The following is a 23,083-nucleotide window of genomic DNA, read 5'->3' as shown; positions in this document are numbered from 1 at the left end:
ACCAACGTGTCATAATTTGCATTGACACGTCTCTATTTATAGTTTAACAAACCATTAAACAGCGCCTGTAAATAAACCCACCTTTTATTCGCATCGATTTATGCTGACTTCTAACCGTTACCTGCAATAATGGCCGCAGCACAGCTTACCGAACTCGCCCTTCTCGAGTCCTGATCCTTCGACGACGACAATTGCCAATTTTACGGTCAATAAAGCAACCCCCTGATTGTCCCATTCGACCCTTCTTAGCTTCGGAATGCATGTTTCGCGCTGTTTTTGTTTGGTATCCTCACGCAGTAATGGCCGGCAGCATAGAGGTTATGTTTCGCTTTGAGAGTTGGTTCATTTTCTGGTCGTTGTTGTTTTTTGCAAACTCCTAAATTTTATGTGTAAAGTCGCGCACAGTCATGTATGCCACATCCCGATCAGAATGGAATATCAACATTGTAGGAAGTCTTTCAGGCTTGGAGTTTTGATAATTAACATGAAGTGTACGATTTGACAGAGATTTGGATTATTCTAACAATGTGTTGGTATTTTTTTTTATTTACGATCAAGTTTTCATGCCAAACACTGTCGAATGCTTTTTCTATGTCTAGAACACCAGTAAAATAGCCATCAGATTTGTTGGAATGAATCAAATTTGTTACACGTGATGAGTGGTCGAATGTCCATGTCGGAATCCGGCAAAATTTGATTTTTTGTTGATGTGGACTATGATTCTGTTCAAAATGACCCTTTCAAAAAGTTTACTGATAGAGGAAAGCAAGCTGAATGGACGATAGCTGAAAGCTTCTGCAGGATTTTTGTTCAGTTTTAAAATTGGTACAACCCTGGCATTTTTCATTCGATAGGAAAATATGCCAACTGAAAACATTTATTAGAAAAGTTTGTTATTTTAACACCTAATCGGCTATGATTCATAACACATTTCGCTGTAATAAATTGAATAAATCTCTGTTTGTTATTATTTTGATATTCCTTCCTAATCGGGTTGCGTTTTTACAGCAGTTAATTTACATATTCGTCTTCGTCTCTCCCTCTCTCTTCGCAGAAAAATGCCCACGAAGATGAACAGCAACAACTACAGCAACAGCAGCAGCAACAACAACAGATTATCAACAGCAAGTACAACTCGGTGAGTATGATGATGGTCGTCTTAAGCATTAACAGGATTATCGTTGTTGGAGATTTGCTTTATAGCTTGTTAGATACTTGTTTGCCGGAGTTGAGCACAGTACGGTGTCACGCACCACGTTTTTATGGATGGTTTCTTTGCCGAGTGCGGATCGTAAAATTTACTTTGGAAACTATGAATGGACACGACTTCAATTGGAAAGCATGAACCGGGAGTGCGGTTGATTAGTGCCGAATTATATGCGATGCGGCCGATCCCTCGCCGGATTATGTGGTTGACGATCGTGGGAACTGTATTGTCCATGCATTGTTTGCAGGAGTTCTCGTGGATTAGACATGAGACGTTGTCAGCCCTTCATATTGTACACCGTTTTCAAAATTAATAGATCGTTAGTTGACCGGGCAGTCTAAAAGAATTCAATTTGAAAGAATTCTAGAAAAAGCTTTCTTTCTGTAAATTAAGATGAAGATGAATCAAAGCTACAGCTTTGATTTTCAAGAGCATAAATCTATATATCTATATAGAGAACTGAACTGAACGTTTGAGTTGAAAATTTGATCGGTTGGTCATTATAAGCTAGTAACCAATCGATCAAGTTTTCAGTTTAAGCGGATGTTTGGTTCTCCTGATTAGTGCTCTTGAAAATTTGAGTTTGGGCTTCGATTGATCTTCACCTTAAAAAAATTAGAATACTTCTGTGCCGCTAAGAATTCGACGCTATACATTCATGATGGATTGCACACAATACATTTTTATCTAAACAAATTATATATTTGTCCAACGACAAATGGCACTTTAGAATGCTAGTCAAAATGATAAGAACTAAGTTGACAGAATTTAAAGATATCTACTTCAATGTCCGCCTTTCATACGATTGTCCGACATTTCCCCGAAGGATTTTCTCCCGGAAACCATTTTCCCGAATGGACAGTTTCCCCGAATGCTTTTTCCAAAGACATTTTATTATTTTTTTTTATTTTCGTTGTAATAGACTATATTCAGCAAGTTTGATAATCGCTTCAAACGACTGATTCTTTTATGGATGATTTGAGTCGAAAACCGGAAGATAAAATTGAATTGAATTGTAAATCAATGACAATTTTTAATGGCAGATCTACTTTTAAAAATATGTTAAGAAATTTAGTTCGGTATTCTAATTTTATTATTCTGAGAATTCAGGCTATCAAATTTTGATCATTACTTCTGCGGTATGGTTATGTTTTTTAAGTACATACAACTTTTCTTTTTTGGGCGGACCTTGTGTAGTGGTTAGAATACACGCCTCTCAGGCCTAAGACCTGGGATCGAATCCCATCTCCGAGATAATCGTTAAAAATTTAAGTGAAGCCATTGGTCTCGAGATTTGAACTAGTCCAGAACTTGAAATCTGTTAATGAAGATAGCAAAAGGCTTATTTTAAATTTGATAAATATTCCTTCTTTAGGACATAGTTTGTTCTTCCTTATATTCTTATTGGCATCAAAGTAGTTGATAATGTTAAAGCTAGTCTCGCCTGCTTATCATCGTGGGCAGTTCTTTGAAGCTTTATTGTGTTAATAGTGTTCTGTTTGCAGCTGCTATTGATTTCATCAGAAATTTGTCCTTCTTGTATAATAAAGGCTGTTCTTCATAGAAACAAATATCAATAAGAATTAACACTGCTACTGAAACTTGAATCAGTTTTTTTTCTGGTAATTATATGGTATTATCAAAAAAAACTTATTGAAGTTTCAGTAAATCTGTTAATTTTAATTGATGTATTTATCTATGAAAATGATATGCTACTATTTGGGGCCTTCCTTAGCCGAGTGGTTAGAGTCCGCAGCTACAAAGCAAAGCCATGTTGAAGGTGTCTGAGTTCGATTCCCGGTCGGTCCAGGATCTTTTCGTAATGGAAATTTATCTGCCACACGATATATGAATGCTAAAATGGCAACATTGGCAAAGAAAGCTCTTAGTCAATATTTGTGAAAGTGCACATATAAGCTGAGAAGCAGGCTCTGTCCCAGTGAGGACGTTAATGCCGAGAAGAAGAAGAAGAAGAAGATGTTATTGCCTCAAATGTCATTGTAAGAACGAATACTACAGATTGTAATGTTTTTTAGTATCTAGAAGGAAGAATCAAGGTTTGGTTATGTAGTGCAAGCTAAAATTACGTTTAACCTAGTGGACATATGACATGAGGATGTTTGGCCTTGCGTAATAATGCAAAAAAATATGAAAAAACAACCTATTATTAAAAGAGAAGCAAATTCAAATTCAAATATTATCACCTAAGTGCCACTTAATATTGAAACAGTATGAGTATAAAGAACAGCCTTTTATTCTAAGAAGGTAAAACTAAGCCGAATGTTCATTCGACCAAATGTCCATAAGCTAAATATGTATACGCCAAAGATACCGCTTCCATTGAAACTGCCTATCATGTGCTCTCTTCTTTCATCAGGCTATAACAAAAAATCTAAGTTGATATGAGTCAAATACACGTGGCATATTATTTTGAACATCGTTTACTTTAAACAAATGGTTTTAAAACAAATTAATCAAGTCTCATCTAATCTTACATCAGAATAGCTTTTAGAATGTACTATTTTTTTCGGGAAAATGGCACATTCGGGAAAATACTTTTCGAGGAAACAGTTCATTCGGGAAAACGTCATTTGAGGAAATTGCATTCGGGGAAATGTTGGACAGTCTACTAACTAACTAACTAACTAACAATTTTAAGAGCACAACTCTAATCATGAAACTACAGTGCTCCCAAGATCGGTGTAATCAGAAAAAAAAACTCCATTGAATCAGAGCTCACTAGTCGTTTTATATAGCAAGCTGCATGTCTGGGCAAAATTTCAAAAAAAATCGTGGGGCCCGTTTTGAAGTTACATCGTTCGAAAGGTACAAGTTCACAAGTTCAAAGAAAAACAGCAATACTTAAACGGTTTTTCATTGAACATGATTTTCAGCAAAAAAAAACACCATCAAATCTTGGTTTATAATTGGTTTGTCTAATTCTTTGTAATCTCTGGACGGTGTTTTCAATAAAAAAAATCGACAAAATTCAGAATTACTCCCTTTTGAGAGGCACTTTAGGATTAAAGGAAAATTATAATATTGATAGTCATGTTTGAAAGCTGTCATTGATTACTGAATCACATGTCATGATTTTGATTTATAGGTGACAAATATTTAAAATTGGGCTCTTGGAGTGCTGCGATTTTAAATTCCACTATACAAAATAATAACCAATGTTCTATAGTTTGCATTATTTGTTTTCGTTTTGTACCGCTGCTTTCTACATCGAAAATTTCATTTTATTTCATACCCCGCTACCCATAATTGAATTGCATGTTCAATAATCTGAATCGTAAGTTCATTGCTTCACCAAACTATCCAGAATACTGTTGTTTAAAAGCTAATTTGGTTACATGATTAAATTGGCTCCGTAATGCCTTATAGCACTTGAGCCTTTGTAAAATCAGTAAGTTGTGAAAGATTTTTGCGGCATGTAGATCAATGTGTCATTGAAAACATTTGAACGTACTTAACGTTATTATAAAGCCTAATTAATATGATAAAAATTCATATGTCTTCATGTGTCTTCAAACGTTACACCTCCAAAAGCGCGTAACTCCATATTTTGTTGATCTTCTCATTCAAAACTCCATCTAGATGTTACAAAGAACTTAAAACGCCTACTTTAAACCAAATGTTGATGGTATGTTTCTTCTGATGATCACGGCCTATAAAAATCTGTCTAAATATCTCGGATTTTCTTTGAATTTTTGGGCTTATAAATCGAAAGTGCGTAGCTCCAAAACGGGGTCTATAGAAAACGACTTGTGAGCACATATTTGATGGAAATTTTTTTTTTCTGGAAACTTGTATTTTTATGTTATTCTATGCGACGGAACTTTGATCGAAAATTGACATAAAAAAGACATAACTTTTTCAATTCATAGTTGATTTTAACGATATTTTGAGCGAAAGCCGCTTTTGAATAGTATTGGGATTATAATAACATTCATAAATGTTTCAAATTTAATTACAAATAGTAAAAACAAAACTTCGGCCCACCTTGCTCTATCGCGTTTGGTATCCAAAGACGTAACTAGGATTTCCATCAGAGAAAGGTGTGGTGCACGATGTCCAAGACATTCGTTCTTGTATGTTTTTTGCATGAAACGTAACACTGTGAAAGTCGTAAATGTCGACGAGGACGTAGTGGTCAAAATGCGACTTAATACAATTTATCAAATAAGTAATAGATCCAGTTTACGACTAAATTCCTGCAGCGTATCTTCTAGAAATAACTCCAGATTTTTGCAAAAAATGTCCTGATGTATCCGCAGTACATTACCTGCCATGTACCACTAAATGCATGGCTGACCAAAATACGGCCCGCGGATTCATTTTGTGCAGCCGCGAAGAGTTTGAACATCCGTCTCATATCTGGCCCGTTCAAAGCTTTACCAACTTAAAGTTAGAGTATACCAACCCTATTCTTCTCTTTTCTTTTATTTCCAAACTGAACTTTTTTACTACATTTTTTTTAATTAGTAAATATTAGAAGTTGGATTCTTTGCACTTTTTCCAGAATTTGAGTATACCTACTAATTCTTCATCGGAATTTGGCTTAAAGTTGAAGTTTCGATGTTCGTAATGAGAAAGCCTTTTTTCACTTCTTGGTATAAAAATATACTGAATGTTCATAGAACCTCGACAAAAGGAGGTAAAATTGGTCAAACAAAATGTCATTGAGTTCTCACAAAACTCTGGGTGTTAATTTTACACAGTCTAGAAAGCAGGATTTTTGAAAATATTGGGCAGATTTTTCGTAAAATCTTTAGCATGATTCTTATAATATCATTGACTTGAATTCTATGGAAAACTTGTGCAAGATTCTCATGTGTGTTGGGCAGGATTCTTACAGAATCTTTGATCCTGCCAAATAAACACCAAATCTAGTACATAATTATTGGTAGGATATTCACATTATCCTAGGTGGTAGGATTGAAATTAAAAAAAAATCTAGACAGCACTTTCACTTATTCCTGGACAAGATTACAAAACAAATCTCAAACAACATTCTGACATAATACTATGCACAATATTTACAAAATATTGCGCAAAGTTCTCATGTAATCCTAGGCAAATTCTTGGGCAGCTTTCTTGAAAAATCCAGGACCAGTTTAGAATCCTGGACAGGGCAACCAGGGACAAGTTGGATTCTGAAAGAATTATCCTTCAAAAACTTTAATTTCAGTCTCCTTCAATTCAAAGCAAGATGCTCAAAAAACTCGATGAAGGGAGCAAGCTTTAAGTAGCTTGGACAACTTACAGATGGCACTTTAGTCCCTGTAAATAGTCCTCGAGCTTAAACCTTGATAATCTGTCCACTTAGGCTAGTTATTTAGGAACCGGGAAAAATATAACTGTATTTTTTTGTCAAAAGTATGGTCAATTATAATCTTTTAGTAAAAATTGCAATATTTAAACAAATTCTGTGGATTTATATTAAATTGAGGGCTCTTTCAAGCAATATTTAAATAGAACCATGAAAATATTAATACAAAATAATCTCTGGCACAAATGGAAAAGAGTATAGTTGAATATGAAAATTTCCATTGTCCTCAAGATTATTGCAGTTGCTGTGTATTACACGAGAATAGTTTTAGAGTTTTTGATATAATGCTGCTGGATTTCATTGGAGAATGAGGTTGATTTTCGTGGATTATGCTTGAAATGTAGTTTATTAATAATAACAATAGGCTTTTGTCAATTGGTGAGCGAACGTGAAAATTGTTGTTCCCGTCAGATTTTCGTCTTTTCTTTTGTTTCTATTTCTCTTTGAAATAAGATTAGTAAAATCAAATAATATAAGGAATCGAAAAGATTGCAAAAACGTTTTGCAGACGTTGGCGCATGTAAAAAGAGTGCAAAATGTTTTTTTTTCGGGAGTGTTGAGTGAACGGCGCCAATGACAATGTTCTCCAGTTCATATAATAATCAAGAATTCAAGTGAATGGAGTGGGGTTGATGCCGTAATTGTGACTTCAGTTGACGATGGATTACCAACTTTTGGTGAGTTCGTTTCATGCTTGTGAAAACACAAATTTGTATCGTGGAAATATTTCATTAATTTAATCTGACTATGGATGGTTCGTCACTGTAAGTGTCGGCATGAGCCCTTATTCCTGTTTATTAAAAAAAAAATGATGTGTATGTATTCTTCAATTTACTAAATACTCTTTGGATAGTTCGACATTAAAATTGTCGCCGCACTGATAGATAACTTGTTTCAATTGAGCCTGCATGAACCACATCACTTACCAAGGTGAATCCTGATCATGTAGCTTTAAATCCCTCCCACTAATAAAATTCCTTCCTGTGAAAACCATGGAGATGCAGAGGTGATCTCGGTCTCTAGTAGCAATGGACGTCACACTAACATTCCTTCCCTTCCCCGAAGACCGTAAGGACGTGGCCGGCGCCGTTATTGACATTACTAAGTTTGGAATCCTCGGAATTGTACATTGAAGATGATATGCTACTCCCAAGCTACTTCTGTTGGTTCCCTGTACAATTTTGATTATTCCGGTCAATCACGGAGTAGCAACTACGAATTGTACGGTCATCAATGCTTATGCTTATGCTTATGCTTAATGCTGCTGGATATCATTGGAGAATATGTAGAAGGATTTTCATTCAACGGAAAAATCGGCTGAAAGTCGAATGGAATGCACTACTAACTATGATATAACGTAATCTCATGTTAAAATTATAATTTTTCAATTATTTATAATCGAATATGTTTTCACTTCTTGTGGGGCCCGGGCATTTTTTCCCTAGTCACCCCCCTAAATCCGGACCGGAAGAGATATCTATCTCATAAAATGCTTAGATATAGATGACGTATTCATTGAAACTGGTCTATTTAAATTATAGAACTCCATTGATGACGATGTGCAGCAAAATATGCTAAAAATTATGATGTCTTAGAATTCTTGGAATGCATAACTCTCGCTTAATTTATGATATTGCCCCAGAAGCGATTAGTAACTAAGCTACACACTTAGTTACTGAACAAACGAATGCTATGATGATGAGAAGATCCTCCTCTATCTTTCAGTAATGATAGTTTTCATCTTTGTTCATTAATTTGTCTAAAAACAAAGAGTTATACACTCTGTTACTAATGGCTTTTTGGGCGAGATCGTAAATTATGCGAGTACTTTTCAAATAATCCGATCTTAGTTCTCAATTTCATCGACTGCATTCATCAAAATTCGTGCATGAAGACATACCAATATAATAACCACCTCTCATCTCTCAATTTCGAAAACATCAAAACATTTCCTCCGTAAACTTGACTTAATCCCATTAAGCTCGTCAAGCCCTTCATCACCTTCCGAATCCTGACGTAATGCAGTCCGATTAACATCACGCTTTTGGAGTCGTGCCCGATCGCACAATTATACTTTAAATCCTCGCAGTTGTCATAATTTCGCGCCGAGCCGTCCAGCAGAAACCGCGCTTGATTCGAGATGTGTCGCACACTGAGACTCGGAACACGTGACCATCAAGGGGGAAAATGTTTTTGCGACTATAAGAAAATAAAAAGGCTCCAAAGAAAATCAAAAACTGCTGCTTGATATTTTTTTCTTCTTGGTACTACGCCCTCACTGGGACAAATTATTAACCACAGTTATTAACTGAGAGCTCTCTTTGCCTAAGTCGCCATTTTCACATAAGTATATCATGTGGCAGGTACGATGATACTCTATGTCCATGGAATTCAAGGAAATGTCCATTTCGAAAAGATTCTGGACCGACCGGGAATCGAACGCAGACACCTTCAGCATGGCTGTGTTTTGTAGCTACGGTCTCTAAGCACTCACCGTCTCGCCATTTCCGGGCGTATTGTAGAGCTCTATCTTCGTCGGTCTTGGGCGATAATTCTCCAGTAGCCCCGAACGTTTAGGGTCGTCTGATTCTCTTCGACTGCGTACATCCAGCGTATTCGTGGTCTTCCACGAAGTCGCCGACCTCTACCTGGTTCCCTGCTAAAAATGGTCGCAATTCTTTCTTCCGAAACCAGTCCTTCCTATGACCAGCCCACTGAAGTCAGCTGAATTTCACATGCCTAATAATATTCACATCTTTGCGTCACATACCATTTTGGAGTTTCGCACCGAGTTCTGTCCGCAGCACTTTACGCTCGAAAACACCGAAGACTTTCCTGTCTGCATCTTTCAATCACTACCTCAGCACCAACACTACTACGCCTACCTCTATCTCTACCAGCAACCATGTACTTCGTTTTAGTAGAATTAATGATCAGCTCTTCCTTGAGGTCTCCCTCTTCAAAAGCACGAAGACTTCGTCAACTGACCAGCGAACGATACCAATGAAATTGATACCGTCCGCAAAGCGAAGGAGCATATGCGACCCAATTAACCCTCGAGTACCATTTTGAACATTATATTCTAAAGTGCGTCTCCTTGCTTCAATCCATCTTGCTCCAACGTTTCGTGTATCAGCCTAATTAGCTTCGTCGGAAAACCATGTTCAGACATTATTTGCCATAGCTCATTTGTTTTCACTGAATAATTTTCATTTTTTTATCGGTACATTAAATAGACTACCCTTTCAAGGAGAGTGATGCGATGAAGACCTCTGTTTTCGACTGATCGTGCAAGGCGCGGATGACTGGCGGGTTAACGTGTCGACGTGAGCCCGCTGCTAATGAGATGCAATCCCGTAGGTAGAGGGACTACGTCTGGTCTGATTGCTGGGAGAGGGCGAAGGATCCCTTAAATCAACGCCTTCTGCGCACGGCGAGGGTCTCGAGACAGGGCTATAAAACTGTCACATCCATCGGAGTTGGAAAAAGCCTTGAAAGAGGAGTTCACAAGAATCGCAAAAAAACGAGGTCTCACTTTACATATCGATTGGGATTCATTAAGAGTATTTCGGGCTTTTGAAGTAGAGGGCTGATTGGAATGAGAACTGAGCAGGCTTGCAGCAGTGAGTGCGACAAGTTTCTTAATTAAGCTGAGGTAAAAACGAGGAAATGGACATTTGTGCCGGCACTTCACGTGTTCGATTCGCTGACATGCGTCGAGGAAAGCGATACGTTGCGCTTGTTTAGCGTCGTGTCCGAGTCCGATTGTTTATTATCGATGTCCGTCCCAAGAGATGTATAATTTGTCATTTTCAACGCTTTTCTGCTATAGCTGTCAGTATCAGTGGTTTTCAACGTGTTTTTGTGGACAATTTTACATGCATGAAGCTGATGAACAGATGTACAATTATAAATGATGGTCATAAGAAAACTCATTGAAATTAATGTTGTAATGATGTGCAGAGACTGTTTCATCACAGTAGACTGTTTCTGTATTTAGAAACGTTTATCTATTCCAGTTTTTATTGATATTTTTTTATCTCTATTGAAGAGACTTTCGGCCAACGACCGGTTCACCTCTGCGCCTTCACTGATACTTTTTAGTATCAGGTGCGGCGGAAGAAATCGAGAAGATGGCAATCATACCACCCATAATTTATCCACCCGGCTCCGTATCATTATGGGGGCTCGGCCCTAATGTCATCATTAGATGGTGGCACGTTTGTTTGATTAATCTACGATTAGCTGCGATCGGATAATTATGCGCCATTACCTTTTTCGAGCTAAAAGTCATTCTCTCTAAGGCACAACACGACGATCAGGACACCTCGTGTGATTTTTTTTTTTTGTTCGAGTGAATAACACGCAATACCACTGCAGGGGCGCTTCTCAAATGTCGTGATTTATGCTGCCAATTCGTGTTCGCGCGTAGTCTTCCAAATCAAGGCCTGCTCGAGTCACGACGACGATCACACCGAGAGGCGGCAGCATAATTCGACCATATCCAAGCAACCCAGGCAAGGCGTGCATAAATTCCTTTCGAGCCGCTTACTTTGCTGCGGGAGGTCTCTGGAATCGACGACGACGAAGGTCAAGAAGCGTGTTCTCGGGTTACACTTCCTACGCGCATCCGTGTGAATTTCCTCCAGGACCGGACAGCGCACCGGTTGGGACCTCTTATTTTCGGCACACAGCTGACGTAATCGTGTCGAATTCGAAATTTTTCGCCGAAAGGGTGCGCGCCCATGACGGATGATGGCGCGATTGGCGGACATGGCTTAGCGGGTCATTGATCTCTCTCCACAACGACGATGACGACGAGGAGCCTTATTTCTACTTCGTTTCATTTCCCTATGGCGCGCGGTGTGGGCCCAGAGATGCCAGATCTACTGAAATTTCCATAGGTCTGCGGACTTGAAGAGTTTCTGCTGTTCCAATCAAATCTAAGTTATCAGATAGAACATCAATTCAACCAATACAAATTACATGTTTTATATCAGCTGTATCATAGCCCTTCAAGATCGAAAAAGTAAAAAAACAGCGGGCAAGTGGCTACCTTCATTGGTATAATCATATTGGTGGTGGTGCGGTTACTTCGAGGGTGTCATGGTGATGGTGTGATGGTAAATGTCAGTTAATTGAGTATTACGCATTTCACGGCGAAATTCTCTCTCTTTCGCTCTTCAACGAAACTTTGACAGGAACTGGCACCGTTGTTTTCAGATTTCCCGGAGGAGGGAAAGAGAGCGATTTTCTGATGACGTCACCGTACAATGGGCAAAAGTGAGCATGATTTTTTTCGTCCTTGCTTGTACCAATAGTTGCGTTTGAGTGTTACTATAATGCAGGTTCCCAAAAGAAAACAACGGATACCGCAACTATAGGAACACAAATTGAACATTTACCTCAACTAAAGGAAAGTGTAGTAGATGTATTATTTTTCAGTGAGATGCCGATGATTACTGCGATGAAATCAATTTTCTCATTAAGTGAATGGTTGTTACTTTCCAATACAGTTGCCTCTCCATATCTCTATATCGAAGGGACCATCGAGATAGGGAGAGATTGAGACAAAGAACATAAATTTAATGAACACTAGATTGAAAATAACTCCCTTACTAGGCTGAAAAAACAAACAAACTTTATTTCAAGTTTCCAAATTGTTTCGAATCGCTTAAATCTGGTCTAGTAACCTTTGATAATGTTCATATCGACATATGGAGAGAAAATTGGGAACAAAGAATCAACAGAAACACATTGAGATATGGAGATATCGAGATAAGGAGGATATCGAGATATGGAGAGAGAGAAATCGTATGCAGAATGAAGGGACCGACATAGGGGGAGATATCGAGATGTAGAACATCGAAAGATGGAGAGTCGACCGAGTTTGAGGGGTTAAATGAAGTTCCTCCTCTAATGGAACATTTACCTTACATGATTTCTGCAAGGATTTCGGAAAGTATGCTTATGATTTCAGGAATTTTCAAAAGGCAGTTCATTTTATAAACAATCTAGAAGTAATTCAAAAGCTTTCAACAGTCTAGTAATGTAATCATAATTCTTACGATGTAAAATTAAGGCACAGACAAACAGACGTAACATTTAGTAGAACAAATCGTGAGAACATGTACGCCCAATGCTAAAATCGCTGTCTTAGGCCGATGGACCAACAGATGGCGGTAGTGTGCCAACATCTAAAGCGAAAAAAAAAACGTTGCGAGCGCTGTGAGTGGTCGATTGACCAACTTTCATATATTCGAATCAATCGTTGAAAAGAGAAGATTGATTGAAAAAAATACGAGAAAAAAATAGTGTATAAGGGATAAGGGTTTCAAACTTTGGGACAGATCTTTACAAGTTTTTGCAGAGGCAGGATATCTAATCTTCAAATGAGAACTCTTGAAGCTTTTCAAAAAACCCCCTTCAAGCTACCGGAGAGAAGCCTTCAAAGTTTCCCAAGAGATGCTTTTCGATGAAAGCTTTTCTAATTGTCACATTTCCTAAATTCCAGAGAGCTTTCAAAACTTCTGAGGATAAGCTTTCCAAGCTGCCGATGAATAAACCTTTCCATGTTTCTGGAACAACTTCGGAAATTTCGAGAGAGCATATTTGCAAGCTTCTAGAGAAGAGCAAATTGGAGAAAAGCTTCCAGTAAGAAATTTTATGTGCTTCAAAAGAGATGTTTTTCAATCTTCTCGAGAGAAAATGTTTAATCTTTCACAGAGAAGCACTTTCATCTTCGGGTAAGAAGCCTTCCGAAGGGAGAGCTTCCAAAATATCGACAGAGAAACTTTCCAAGCTTCTGCACAAACACTCTTTAGCTACCGGCGAGAAGCTTTTTAAGCTTCCAGATAAGATCATTCGAACCATTTAGGGAGAGAAGCTTTCCGTTGTCAAGCTTGCCACCAAAATAGAATGCTTACACAAAGAATCTTTTACAGAGAGAGGGTATTCTAGTTTCCAAAAAGAATTTTTCCAATCTTCAGAGGTTTTTGGAAATTCTATGCTTCCGGAAAGAAGCTTTCTAAACTTTTAGAGCCAAATATCCAAGTCTTCAGAAGAAAAACCTTTTCATGTTACCGATGATATGCTTTCAAAACTTACAATAAAACTTTGAAACTTCCAAAGATACGCTTTTCGAGCGTCTGACGAAAAATTTTCAATCTTGCGGAGATAAACTTGCTGAGCATCCGAGAGGAAACCTTTCGAACAAAGACAGTTTTTCTAAATTCCGGAAAGAATATTATGAAATATCCCGAAAGAAACTTGTTTAGTTTATGGAGAGAAGCCTTTCATGCGGTAAAAGTATTCCTAGCTTCCAGAGAGAAGAAGAAGAGACAAGCTTTCTCAGCTTTCAAACTCCTAGTGCAATTCGGCTGATCCAGCCATTAGATTGGCTTGTGCCGGTTCCTCCCTCTGGACACTACAAACATCTCGAAGGAAATTCCAAAAGGAAATTCAGAAGAAAATTTCGAAAGAATTTCCAAAGGATATTCCAATTTTTTTTAAAGAAAAGCCCGAAGAAAATTCCTAAAGAAGTGCCGAAGAAAATTCCTACGGAAATTCTAGAGGGAATTCCGAAGTAATTTTAACAGGAATTCCGAAGGAAATTTTGAAAGGAATTCCAAAGAAAATTCCGACAGAATTTTCGAAGGTAATTCCAAAAAATTCTATAGGAAAACCTGAAGGGAAATTCCGAAGAAAATTCCGAACAAAACTCCAAACGAATTTCCAAACGAAATTTCAAAAAAAAAACCGAACGAAATTTCAAAGGAAATTTCAAAGGAAATTCAAGACAAAAAATTCCTAAGGAAATTTCAATAGAAATTCTAGAGGAAATTCCGAAGTAAATTGTGAAGGGAATTCAAAAAAAATCCGAAAGAATTTTCGAAGGTAGTTCCAAGAAATTCCGAAAAAAATTCTATAGGAAAACCTTGAAAGGAAATTCCGAAGAAAATTCCGAACAAAATTCCAAACGAATTTCCCAACTAAATTTCAAAAAAAAATCTGAACGAAATTTCAAAAGAAATTCCAATGTTTATTTCAAAGGACATTTCGAAGGAAATTCCAGAAGAAAATTCCTGAGGAAATTTCAATAGAAATTCTAGAGGAAATTCCGAAATAATTCCAATAGGAATTCCGAAAGAAATTCCGAAGGGAATTCCAAAGAAAATTCCAAATTAAATACCAAAACATATTTCAAAGAGAATTCCGAATGAAATTCCGACTGAATTTTCCAAGGTAATTCCAAGAAAATCCGAAGAAAATTCTATAGGAAACTCTGAAAGGAAATTCAAAAAAAAAATCCGAAGAAAATTCCAAACAAAATTCCAAAAGAAATTTCAACAAAAAAATCCGAACGAAATACCAATGTTTTTTTCAAAGGGCATTTCGAAGGAAATTCCAGAAGAAAATTCCTGAGGAAATTAAAATGGAAATTCTAGAGGAAATTCCGATGTAATTCTAATAGGAATTCCGAAGGAAATTCTGAAGGGAGTTCCAAAGTAAATACCAAAACATATTTAGAAGGGAATTCCAAATGAAATTCCGACAAAATTTTCGAGGGTTTCCAAAAATTTAAAAATTCCTAAGAAAATTCTATAGGAAACCCTGAAAGGAAATTCCGAAGAAAATTCCAAACAAAATTCCAAGCGAATTTCCAAACAAAATAAATAAAATTTCGAAAGAAATTTCAAAAGAAATTCCAATGTTTATTTCAAAGGACATTTCGAAGGAAATTCTGGAAGGAATTCCAGAGTAAATACCAAAGCAAGTTTCGAAGGGAATTCCAAAGGAAATTCCGACAGAATTTTCAAAAAAAAAATAATTTCGAAGGAAATTCAATAGGAAACCCAAAAGGAAATTACGAGAAAAATCCGAAGAATATTTCGAACAAAATTTCAAACGAATTTCCGAACGAAATTTCAAACAAAATCCGAACGAAATTTCAAAGGAAATTCCAAGGTTAATTTCAAAGAACATTCGAAGACAATTTCAGAGAAAATTCCAGAAGAAATTTCATAAGGAAATTTCAAAGTAAATTCTAGAGTAAATTCCGAAGTAGTTCCAATAGGAATTCCGAAGGAAATTCCAAAGTAAATACCAATGCAAATTTCGAAGGGAAATAGAAAGAAAATTCCGACAGAATTTTCGAAGAATTCCAAGAAATTCCGAAGGAAATTCCATAGGAAACCCTGAGGGGAAATTCCTAAGACAAATCCGAAGAAAATTCCGAACAAACTTCCAAACGAATTTCCAAACAAAATTTCAAAAATAAAAATCCGAACGAAATTCCCCAAAAAATCCGAACGGAATTTCAAAGGAAATTCCAAGGTTAATTTCAAAGGTCATTTCGAAGAAAATTTCGAAGCAAATTCTAGAAGAAAATTCCTAAGAAAATTTCAAAGTAAATTCTAGAGGAAATTCCGAAGTAATTCCAATAGGAATTCCAAAATAAATTCCAAAGTAAATTCCACAGAAAATTTTGAAGGGAATTTCAAAGGAAATTCCGACAGAATTTCGAAGATAATTTCGAAGGAAATTCAATAGGAAACCCAAAAGGAAATTACGAGAAAAATCCGAAGAATATTTCGAGCAAAATTTCAAACGAGTTTCCGAACGAAATTTCAAAAAAAATCCAAACGAAATTTCAAAGGAAATTCCAAGGTTAATTTCAAAGAACATTTCGAAGAAAATTTCAGAGAAAATTCCAGAAGAAATTTCATAAGGAAATTTCAAAGTAAATTCTAGAGTAAATTCCGAAGTAATTCCAATAGGAATTCCGAAGGAAATTCCAAAGTAAATACCAATGCAAATTTCGAAGGGAAATAGAAAGAAAATTCCGACAGAATTTTCGAAGAATTCCAAGAAATTCCGAAGGAAATTCCATAGGAAACCCTGAGGGGAAATTCCTAAGACAAATCCGAAGAAAATTCCGAACAAACTTCCAAACGAATTTCCAAACAAAATTTCAAAAATAAAAATCCGAACGAAATTCCCCAAAAAATCCGAACGGAATTTCAAAGGAAATTCCAAGGTTAATTTCAAAGGTCAATTCGAAGAAAATTTCGAAGAAAATTTCGAAGCAAATTCTAGAAGAAAATTTCAAAGTAAATTCTAGAGGAAATTCCGAAGTAATTCCAATAGGAATTCCAAAATAAATTCCAAAGTAAATACCACAGCAAATTTTGAAGGGAATTTCAAAGGAAATTCCGACAGAATTCTCCAAGAAATTCCGTAGGAAATACTACAGGAAACCCTGAAAGGAAATTCCGAAGAAAATTCCGAACAAAATTCCAAACGAATTTCCGAACGAAATTTCAAAGGAAATTCCAATGTTAATTTCAAAGTTCGATAGAAATTCCAGAGGAAATTCCAGAAGGAAATTCCAAAGGAAAATCAGACGGAAATTTCAAAGGAAACTCCGAGAGAAATTCCAAAGAAAATTAGAAAAAAATAAGGAAATAACGAAGGAAATTCATATAGAGATTCCAAAGAAAAGTCCAAAGGGAATTGCGTGAAATTCAAATGAAGATCCAAAGGAATTTCCTATGGAAATCCTGATGATTTTTACCGCTTCAATTCTCGCTAATGGAGAAATGTCCCGAAGAATTCCTGTAATAACATCTGAAAGTATTTCCAGAGAGCTATGTGGGAATGCTCAGCAAAATTTCCTGAAGAATCCTTATAGTTTATAGAGAAATTTCATGAAGCAACACTCAGGAGGAATTCTAAGCGCGATGCAATTTCTGGGAAAATTACCAAAGTATTACCAATTAAGAAATGCCCGGTATAATTTCTGAAGGAGATCCTAGAAGAAACTCTGTATGAATAACTAAAAAGGTACCTGAAGGAATTCCCATGAAAGTTCTGGAGTAATTCCTGAAAGTCTTTGAGGAATCCCTGGAATATTCAATAGAAGAACCAAAGAAAAATTCCCCGAAATATTCCAGGTGTAACTTCTTGAGGATTTTCTACACGAATTTCCCGAGGATTTTTTGGAAATTTTCCAGCTGATTTCCAGAGGCATCTTTTATGGAAATCTAGGAGGAATTCCAAATTTATTGCCTAAATAAATTGCTAAAAGAATTTACTGAATGATTATCGAATGATTTCTTGAAGGATTTTCTGAATTGTTCCTGTTGGATCCTCCAAAAGAATTCCAATATAGATTTGTGGGAAAATTTTTAGAGGATCTTTAGAAAATGCCGGTAGTGTGCTGAGCTACTTGGACACTTCCATGATTGTCTCGACCATTTTGTCGGTTGACAAAATCGAGAAAGAGCTAAAATCGGGAAACAATTTTTCGACTGGTTTCAAATTTTATTTTAACTTAAGGACTTAGTTTTATGATTTTGTAATCATTTTGTAAAAATTCTATTTTCTGTGTACCGTAATCGAAGGTAACATTGATAAGTTTCTTGGATAATTATTAAGAACTTCAAATTTCAAAATTTCGGTCTGTATATAGACGTGGCCAAGCAATTTATGCACCCAATATTGTCAGTATATGCATGTTAAGTCTAATTCAAATAAATAACAATTTTTGGGCTGACAAAATCGGGCAAAAAAGGAAGCTAAAATCGGGGTAAACAAAATCGGGTCACAAATGGTGCTTAAATCGGGGGTAGACAAATTCGGGGGCTCACAAAATCGGGTCATGACTGTACTTTCAGTATTATAATAAAACTTATTAAATAAAATTTTACAAAAATCCTAATCTTGGATTTTACGAGAAATCATTCAGAGATTTCTTCACAAGTTTCTCTATGAGTCCCTTCGGAGATTTTGACGTTTATTGTCCAAGAAGGAAACACTATCACAAAAATTTATTTTCAGAAATCGTTACTGAAATTTTTCGGAAAGTTTTTACCAAATTTCTTCAGGAATTTTTTAGAAGATTTCTACAGAAATTTTCTGGAGAATCGTCCATAAATGTCTTGTAGACTTTTCTAGTAATTCGCCCAAGGATTATTCTTTTAGACTTCCTTCGAAGATTTCTTCTATTTCCTCCAAAGACTACTCGGAGAAAACTTTCAAGGATTCTTTCAGAAACACCTCTTAGTATTTCGCAAGACTTTTCTCCGGAGTCGGAGTCACTTCTAGGAATTCATTCAGGGTACTTACTACATACTAATAGAAAAGTGCCAGAAATTCGTTCAAGAAACTATCCGTGGACTCCTCTAGAAATTTCCGAAGTGCATTTTTTTAAGCTTTACGGTAATTTGATCCATAAACTCAAAGGGAATCAAAGCTATACGAACGGCTTTTCATTAATCGTCATTATCGCAATATATCATATTAGTTATATATTTTAAATGTGTTAAAATATTGCCATAGTATAGCATAGCAAAGTCTGACTGTGTGTGTCAATGGCTGCTACTTCGTGATTGATCGGAACGGGTAAGAATTGCACTTAGATCCAAATGAAAGAGGAATGGCAAATAAATAAGAAATGGCAAATGGATAAGAAATGGCAAATGAATAAAGGATGGGTCAAGTCCTTACAGTCAGTTGGGAAGAATAATTGTTGCTTCTAGAGACCTCTGCATCACCACAATCACCACGGGAAGGATGTTTATTAGTGAGGGAGGAAAAAGATCTGAAAGTCACCTTTGATTGGTGATGCGAGTTTATTTATTTATTAGTTATATTATTAATATTATCATACGTATAGAACGAGCTCACCATTAGTTGGTTATCCATGCTATACTGAACACGGACATCTTTTAACACCCGCATAATGTAAACCGGACACGATTGATCTTGATTCCGTCGGTCGCCCCAAAAAGCATGCAACAGAATCCGTTAATTGTGTTAAAATGTTGTCAATGACAAACCAAAATTACTTGCCATTATTTTTTTTTTGTATAATTAGGGAGCCGGATCCTATTTTTGGCACTTTTGATTCACTTCGGCAGTGGAGTTTTTTTTGCCACAATATGCGTCATATCGAAGTGCTTTTTATTGCAAAGTTTTAGACAACTCGGCCGAGCTAAATCCCCCATGCCAAAGTGAATCGTGGAAGTGCCCAAGTAGCTCTGCACCCTACCTAATTTTTTTCTAGGCACATGCGATATAAAGCATTACGGAGCCAAATTCATCATATAACAAATTTATTTTGGAGTACAATGTTCTGGATAGTTTAGTGAACATAAACGGGTTTCAATTCCTCTGCCACCTCATGGTTATATTCAAAATAATTTGTATGACGAGTAAAAAATCTCATCCCTCTTCCACCATAACTCAACTACAACGGAAAAAGAATCAACTGTTGCCATATTAGTTTTGAATGCCGTTCTATTCTCGTTCACACACGCCTTGCATTGATTTAAATTGTAGCATAAATAAATGACGAATGACCCGATTGGCAGCACACAATCGTAAGTCTTGCAGGTATTGTTTGAAACAAAAATCTGGCATCGCTGTGCCCTCAAGTTAACGAAACGCAACCAACTTATGCTCAAGTGCGACGATTCGCTGCCGCGATGGCAAAATTAACCGGAGGATGTAAGCAATTTTAGTTGATCAAATAAATTCGCCTCAATTTTGTTTTGTTTCGCTTGCGTATTTCCCATGTTTTGTTTCTCGATGAAGACGTGAAGTTTATTGATCGACCTGTTCGAATGTTTATTTCGTTTTTTAAGTCGCCTCGCCCCCTATCTGCCACTGCACATCTTAATGAGATTTCTCTGTGTTTCTTCTTGTTTTTTTTTCCTCCAGTTCCCGGCTCAACAGCAGCAGACACGGCATCAGACCACCAACCTAAACCATGTTAATAACAACAGTATCCCCAACGGGGGCAGCCATTACCAGCAGCATAATTACTCGTCACAAGTCCATCAGTACCCTCAACAGCAGCAGCAGCAATCACCGGGGCTGTATCACAGTATCGAATCCTATCAGGATCGAGGATCGACGGCAGCCACCTCCCTGCGGTTGAGTTATGTCACCGAGCGGATACTGGCGTCGATTCTGCCCGCGAGGCGAGCGATCCGCAACGGTACTACCACGCCAGTGCCGGGATTCGCCGACGAGCACGAACGGGAGCTGATCGAGATGCTGGAGCAGAAGCACGAGAAGGTAGGATATCGTATTCGAAGGTTGTGTTCAAATTATGCTGGAGTTAGTTGGTCCTTCACAGAAATTTAATACATAAATTTAACCTAACGCTCAAGAAGCTTGAAAAGCTTCGCCCATGAAGATTGAAAATCTTCGCTCAAAAAGCTTGAAATGCTTTGCTCACGAAGCTTGAAAAGCTTCACTCAAGAAACTTGAAAAGCTTCACTCAAGAAGCTTGAAAATGTTTGTTCAAGAAGCTTGAAAAGCTTCACTCAAGAAGCTTGAAAATGTTTGTTCAAGAAGCTTGCAAAGCTTCGCACAAAAAGCTTGAAAAGCTTCATCCAAGAAGCTTGAAAAGCTTCTCTTACAAAGCTTGAAAAGCGTCGCTCAAGTAGCTTTGAAAGCTTCGCTCACAAAGCTTGAAAAACTTCGCTCAAAAAGCTTGAAAATCTTCGCTTAAGAAGCTTTTTAAGCCTCGCTCAAAAAGCTTGAAAAGCTTCATTCAAGAAGCTTGAAAAGTTTCGCTCAAGAAGCTTGAAAAGCTTCGCTCAAAAAGCTTGAAAAGCTTCGCTCAAGAAGCTTGAAAAGCTTCGCTCAAGAAGCTTGAAAAGCTTCGCTCAAGAAGCTTGAAAAGCTTCGCTCAAGAAGCTTGAAAAGCTTCACTCAAGAAGCTTGAAAAACTTCGCTCAAGAAGCTTGAAAAGCTTCCCTCAAGAAGCTCGAAAAGCTTCGCTCAAGAAGCTTGAAGAGCTTCGCTCAAGAAGCTCGAAAAGCTTCGCTCAAAAAGCTTAAAAAGCTTCGCTCAAGAAGCTTAAAAAGCTTCGCTCAAGAAGCTTGAAAAGCTTCCCTCAAGAAGCTTGAAAAGCTTCGCTTACAAAGCTTGAAAAGCTTCGCTCAAGATGCTTGAATAGCTTCACACAATAAGCTTGAAAAGCTTTGCTCAAAAAGCTTGAAAAGCCTCGCTCAAGAAGCTTGTGAAGCTTCGCTCAAGAAGCTTGAAAAGCTTTGCTAAAGAAGCTTGAAAAACTTCACACAAGAAGCTTCAAAAAATTCACAAAAAGCTTGAAAAGCTTCGTTCAATTAGTTTGAAAAACTTCGCTCAAGAAGCTTGAAAAGCTTCACTCAACTAGTTTGAAAACTCTCTTTCAGGAAGCTTGGAATTCTTCTGCTCTGAATCATTTAAGTTAAGCTTAACTTATTTTCAAAATTATTTTACTTCAATTTTTAATTTATCGTGAAGTAGCAATTTTGTAAAATCAAGTTTATTGCATGTAGGAAAAAAGGATGATGTTTGAATGATCATGATTAAGTCTTTTCACTGGATTACTTCTAGGCTATTGCAGTTCCAGAATTGCAGCTTCCTGTTCGTATAGACACGTCTCCCGAAGAACTTCTTGATATATGTATCAGACGATACGTCTGATAGACCCCCAACAATAGCTCAACTATTTTAATTTACTTCAGATCCACATTCCTTCCTTTCTTTCCTTCATCATTCATACAATTTCTCAAACTTGACTTGCACTTACTGCAAGTCTGCCGAAGAAGCAACAGACCAGAAAAGAGTTGGAAAAATTAATTACACCGCCTTTAACCATTATTCAATCACTCAATCAAACCGAGCCAATCTCCGACACCCGGTTTGTGTAGTAATCATCTATCCCCGAGACAAATGCAACAGCATCTGATTCGGCAGCAAAATTAACGTGCATTTAAAGGAGGGGAACACTTTTTGATTTACCAAAAAGCAGCCATTAGCAGTAGTTTGAACAATTTTAGCAAAATCGATATAATTAAGCAATGTTGGATTGGAAACAAGCATAAAATTGGTTTAAATAACTATGAAAACTTGTAAAAAAGCAATAAATAACTTAATATAAGTAAAACATAAATTTCCTGTTTTTGGATATATTAGGGATGGTTACCCTATTCTAATGGCATGATAATACTTTGCCCCATATGATTCAGCCACCACACAACTATTAACCCCATTTTGGTTCTCTTCTATCCCACCTCGCAGAACTACCGGATATTCGACCTGGAGTCGTGCATCGCCAGCATCAGCCTGGAGAAACTCTGTGAACTGTGCAAGCATATCGATTCGTGGCTCGGCAGCGGCAAGGAGAAGATCGTCGTACTGCAGGACAGGTGAGTGATACGCTGATTCGACGACCATTGAACTGAGAAGTAGTCTCCAGAAGGAGACGATGAATTTGCATTGGACATCGCGGGTCACCTGCGGGTGGTTGATCTATCGCAGAGGTGTAGCTATGATTTCCATAAGAGAGGAGGGATTCGGTTTCGATTCGATTTCGATTCGATTTCGATTCGATTCGATTTCGATTCGATTTCGATTCGATTTCGATTCGATTTCGATTCGATTTCGATTCGATTTCGATTCGATTTCGATTCGATTTCGATTCGATTTCGATTCGATTTCGATTCGATTTCGATTCGATTTCGATTCGATTTCGATTC

At 37.1% G+C, this 23,083-nt stretch overlaps 1 protein-coding gene across 1 annotated transcript in view; it reads left to right on the top strand.

Annotated features, from left to right (window-relative positions):
* LOC5576344 overlaps positions 1-23,083 on the top strand; it is an 877,728-nt gene that overhangs the window by 627,116 nt on the left and 227,529 nt on the right. The window contains 3 exon segments of the mRNA XM_021837621.1: positions 1,055-1,138; positions 20,268-20,627; positions 22,626-22,753. Coding sequence (XP_021693313.1) covers positions 1,055-1,138; positions 20,268-20,627; positions 22,626-22,753 — 572 coding nt within the window.

This window comes from Aedes aegypti, chromosome 1 (assembly GCF_002204515.2).
Source record: "Aedes aegypti strain LVP_AGWG chromosome 1, AaegL5.0 Primary Assembly, whole genome shotgun sequence".
Classification (NCBI taxonomy): domain Eukaryota; kingdom Metazoa; phylum Arthropoda; class Insecta; order Diptera; family Culicidae; genus Aedes; species Aedes aegypti.
This window is presented reverse-complemented; position numbering and strand designations above follow the sequence as displayed.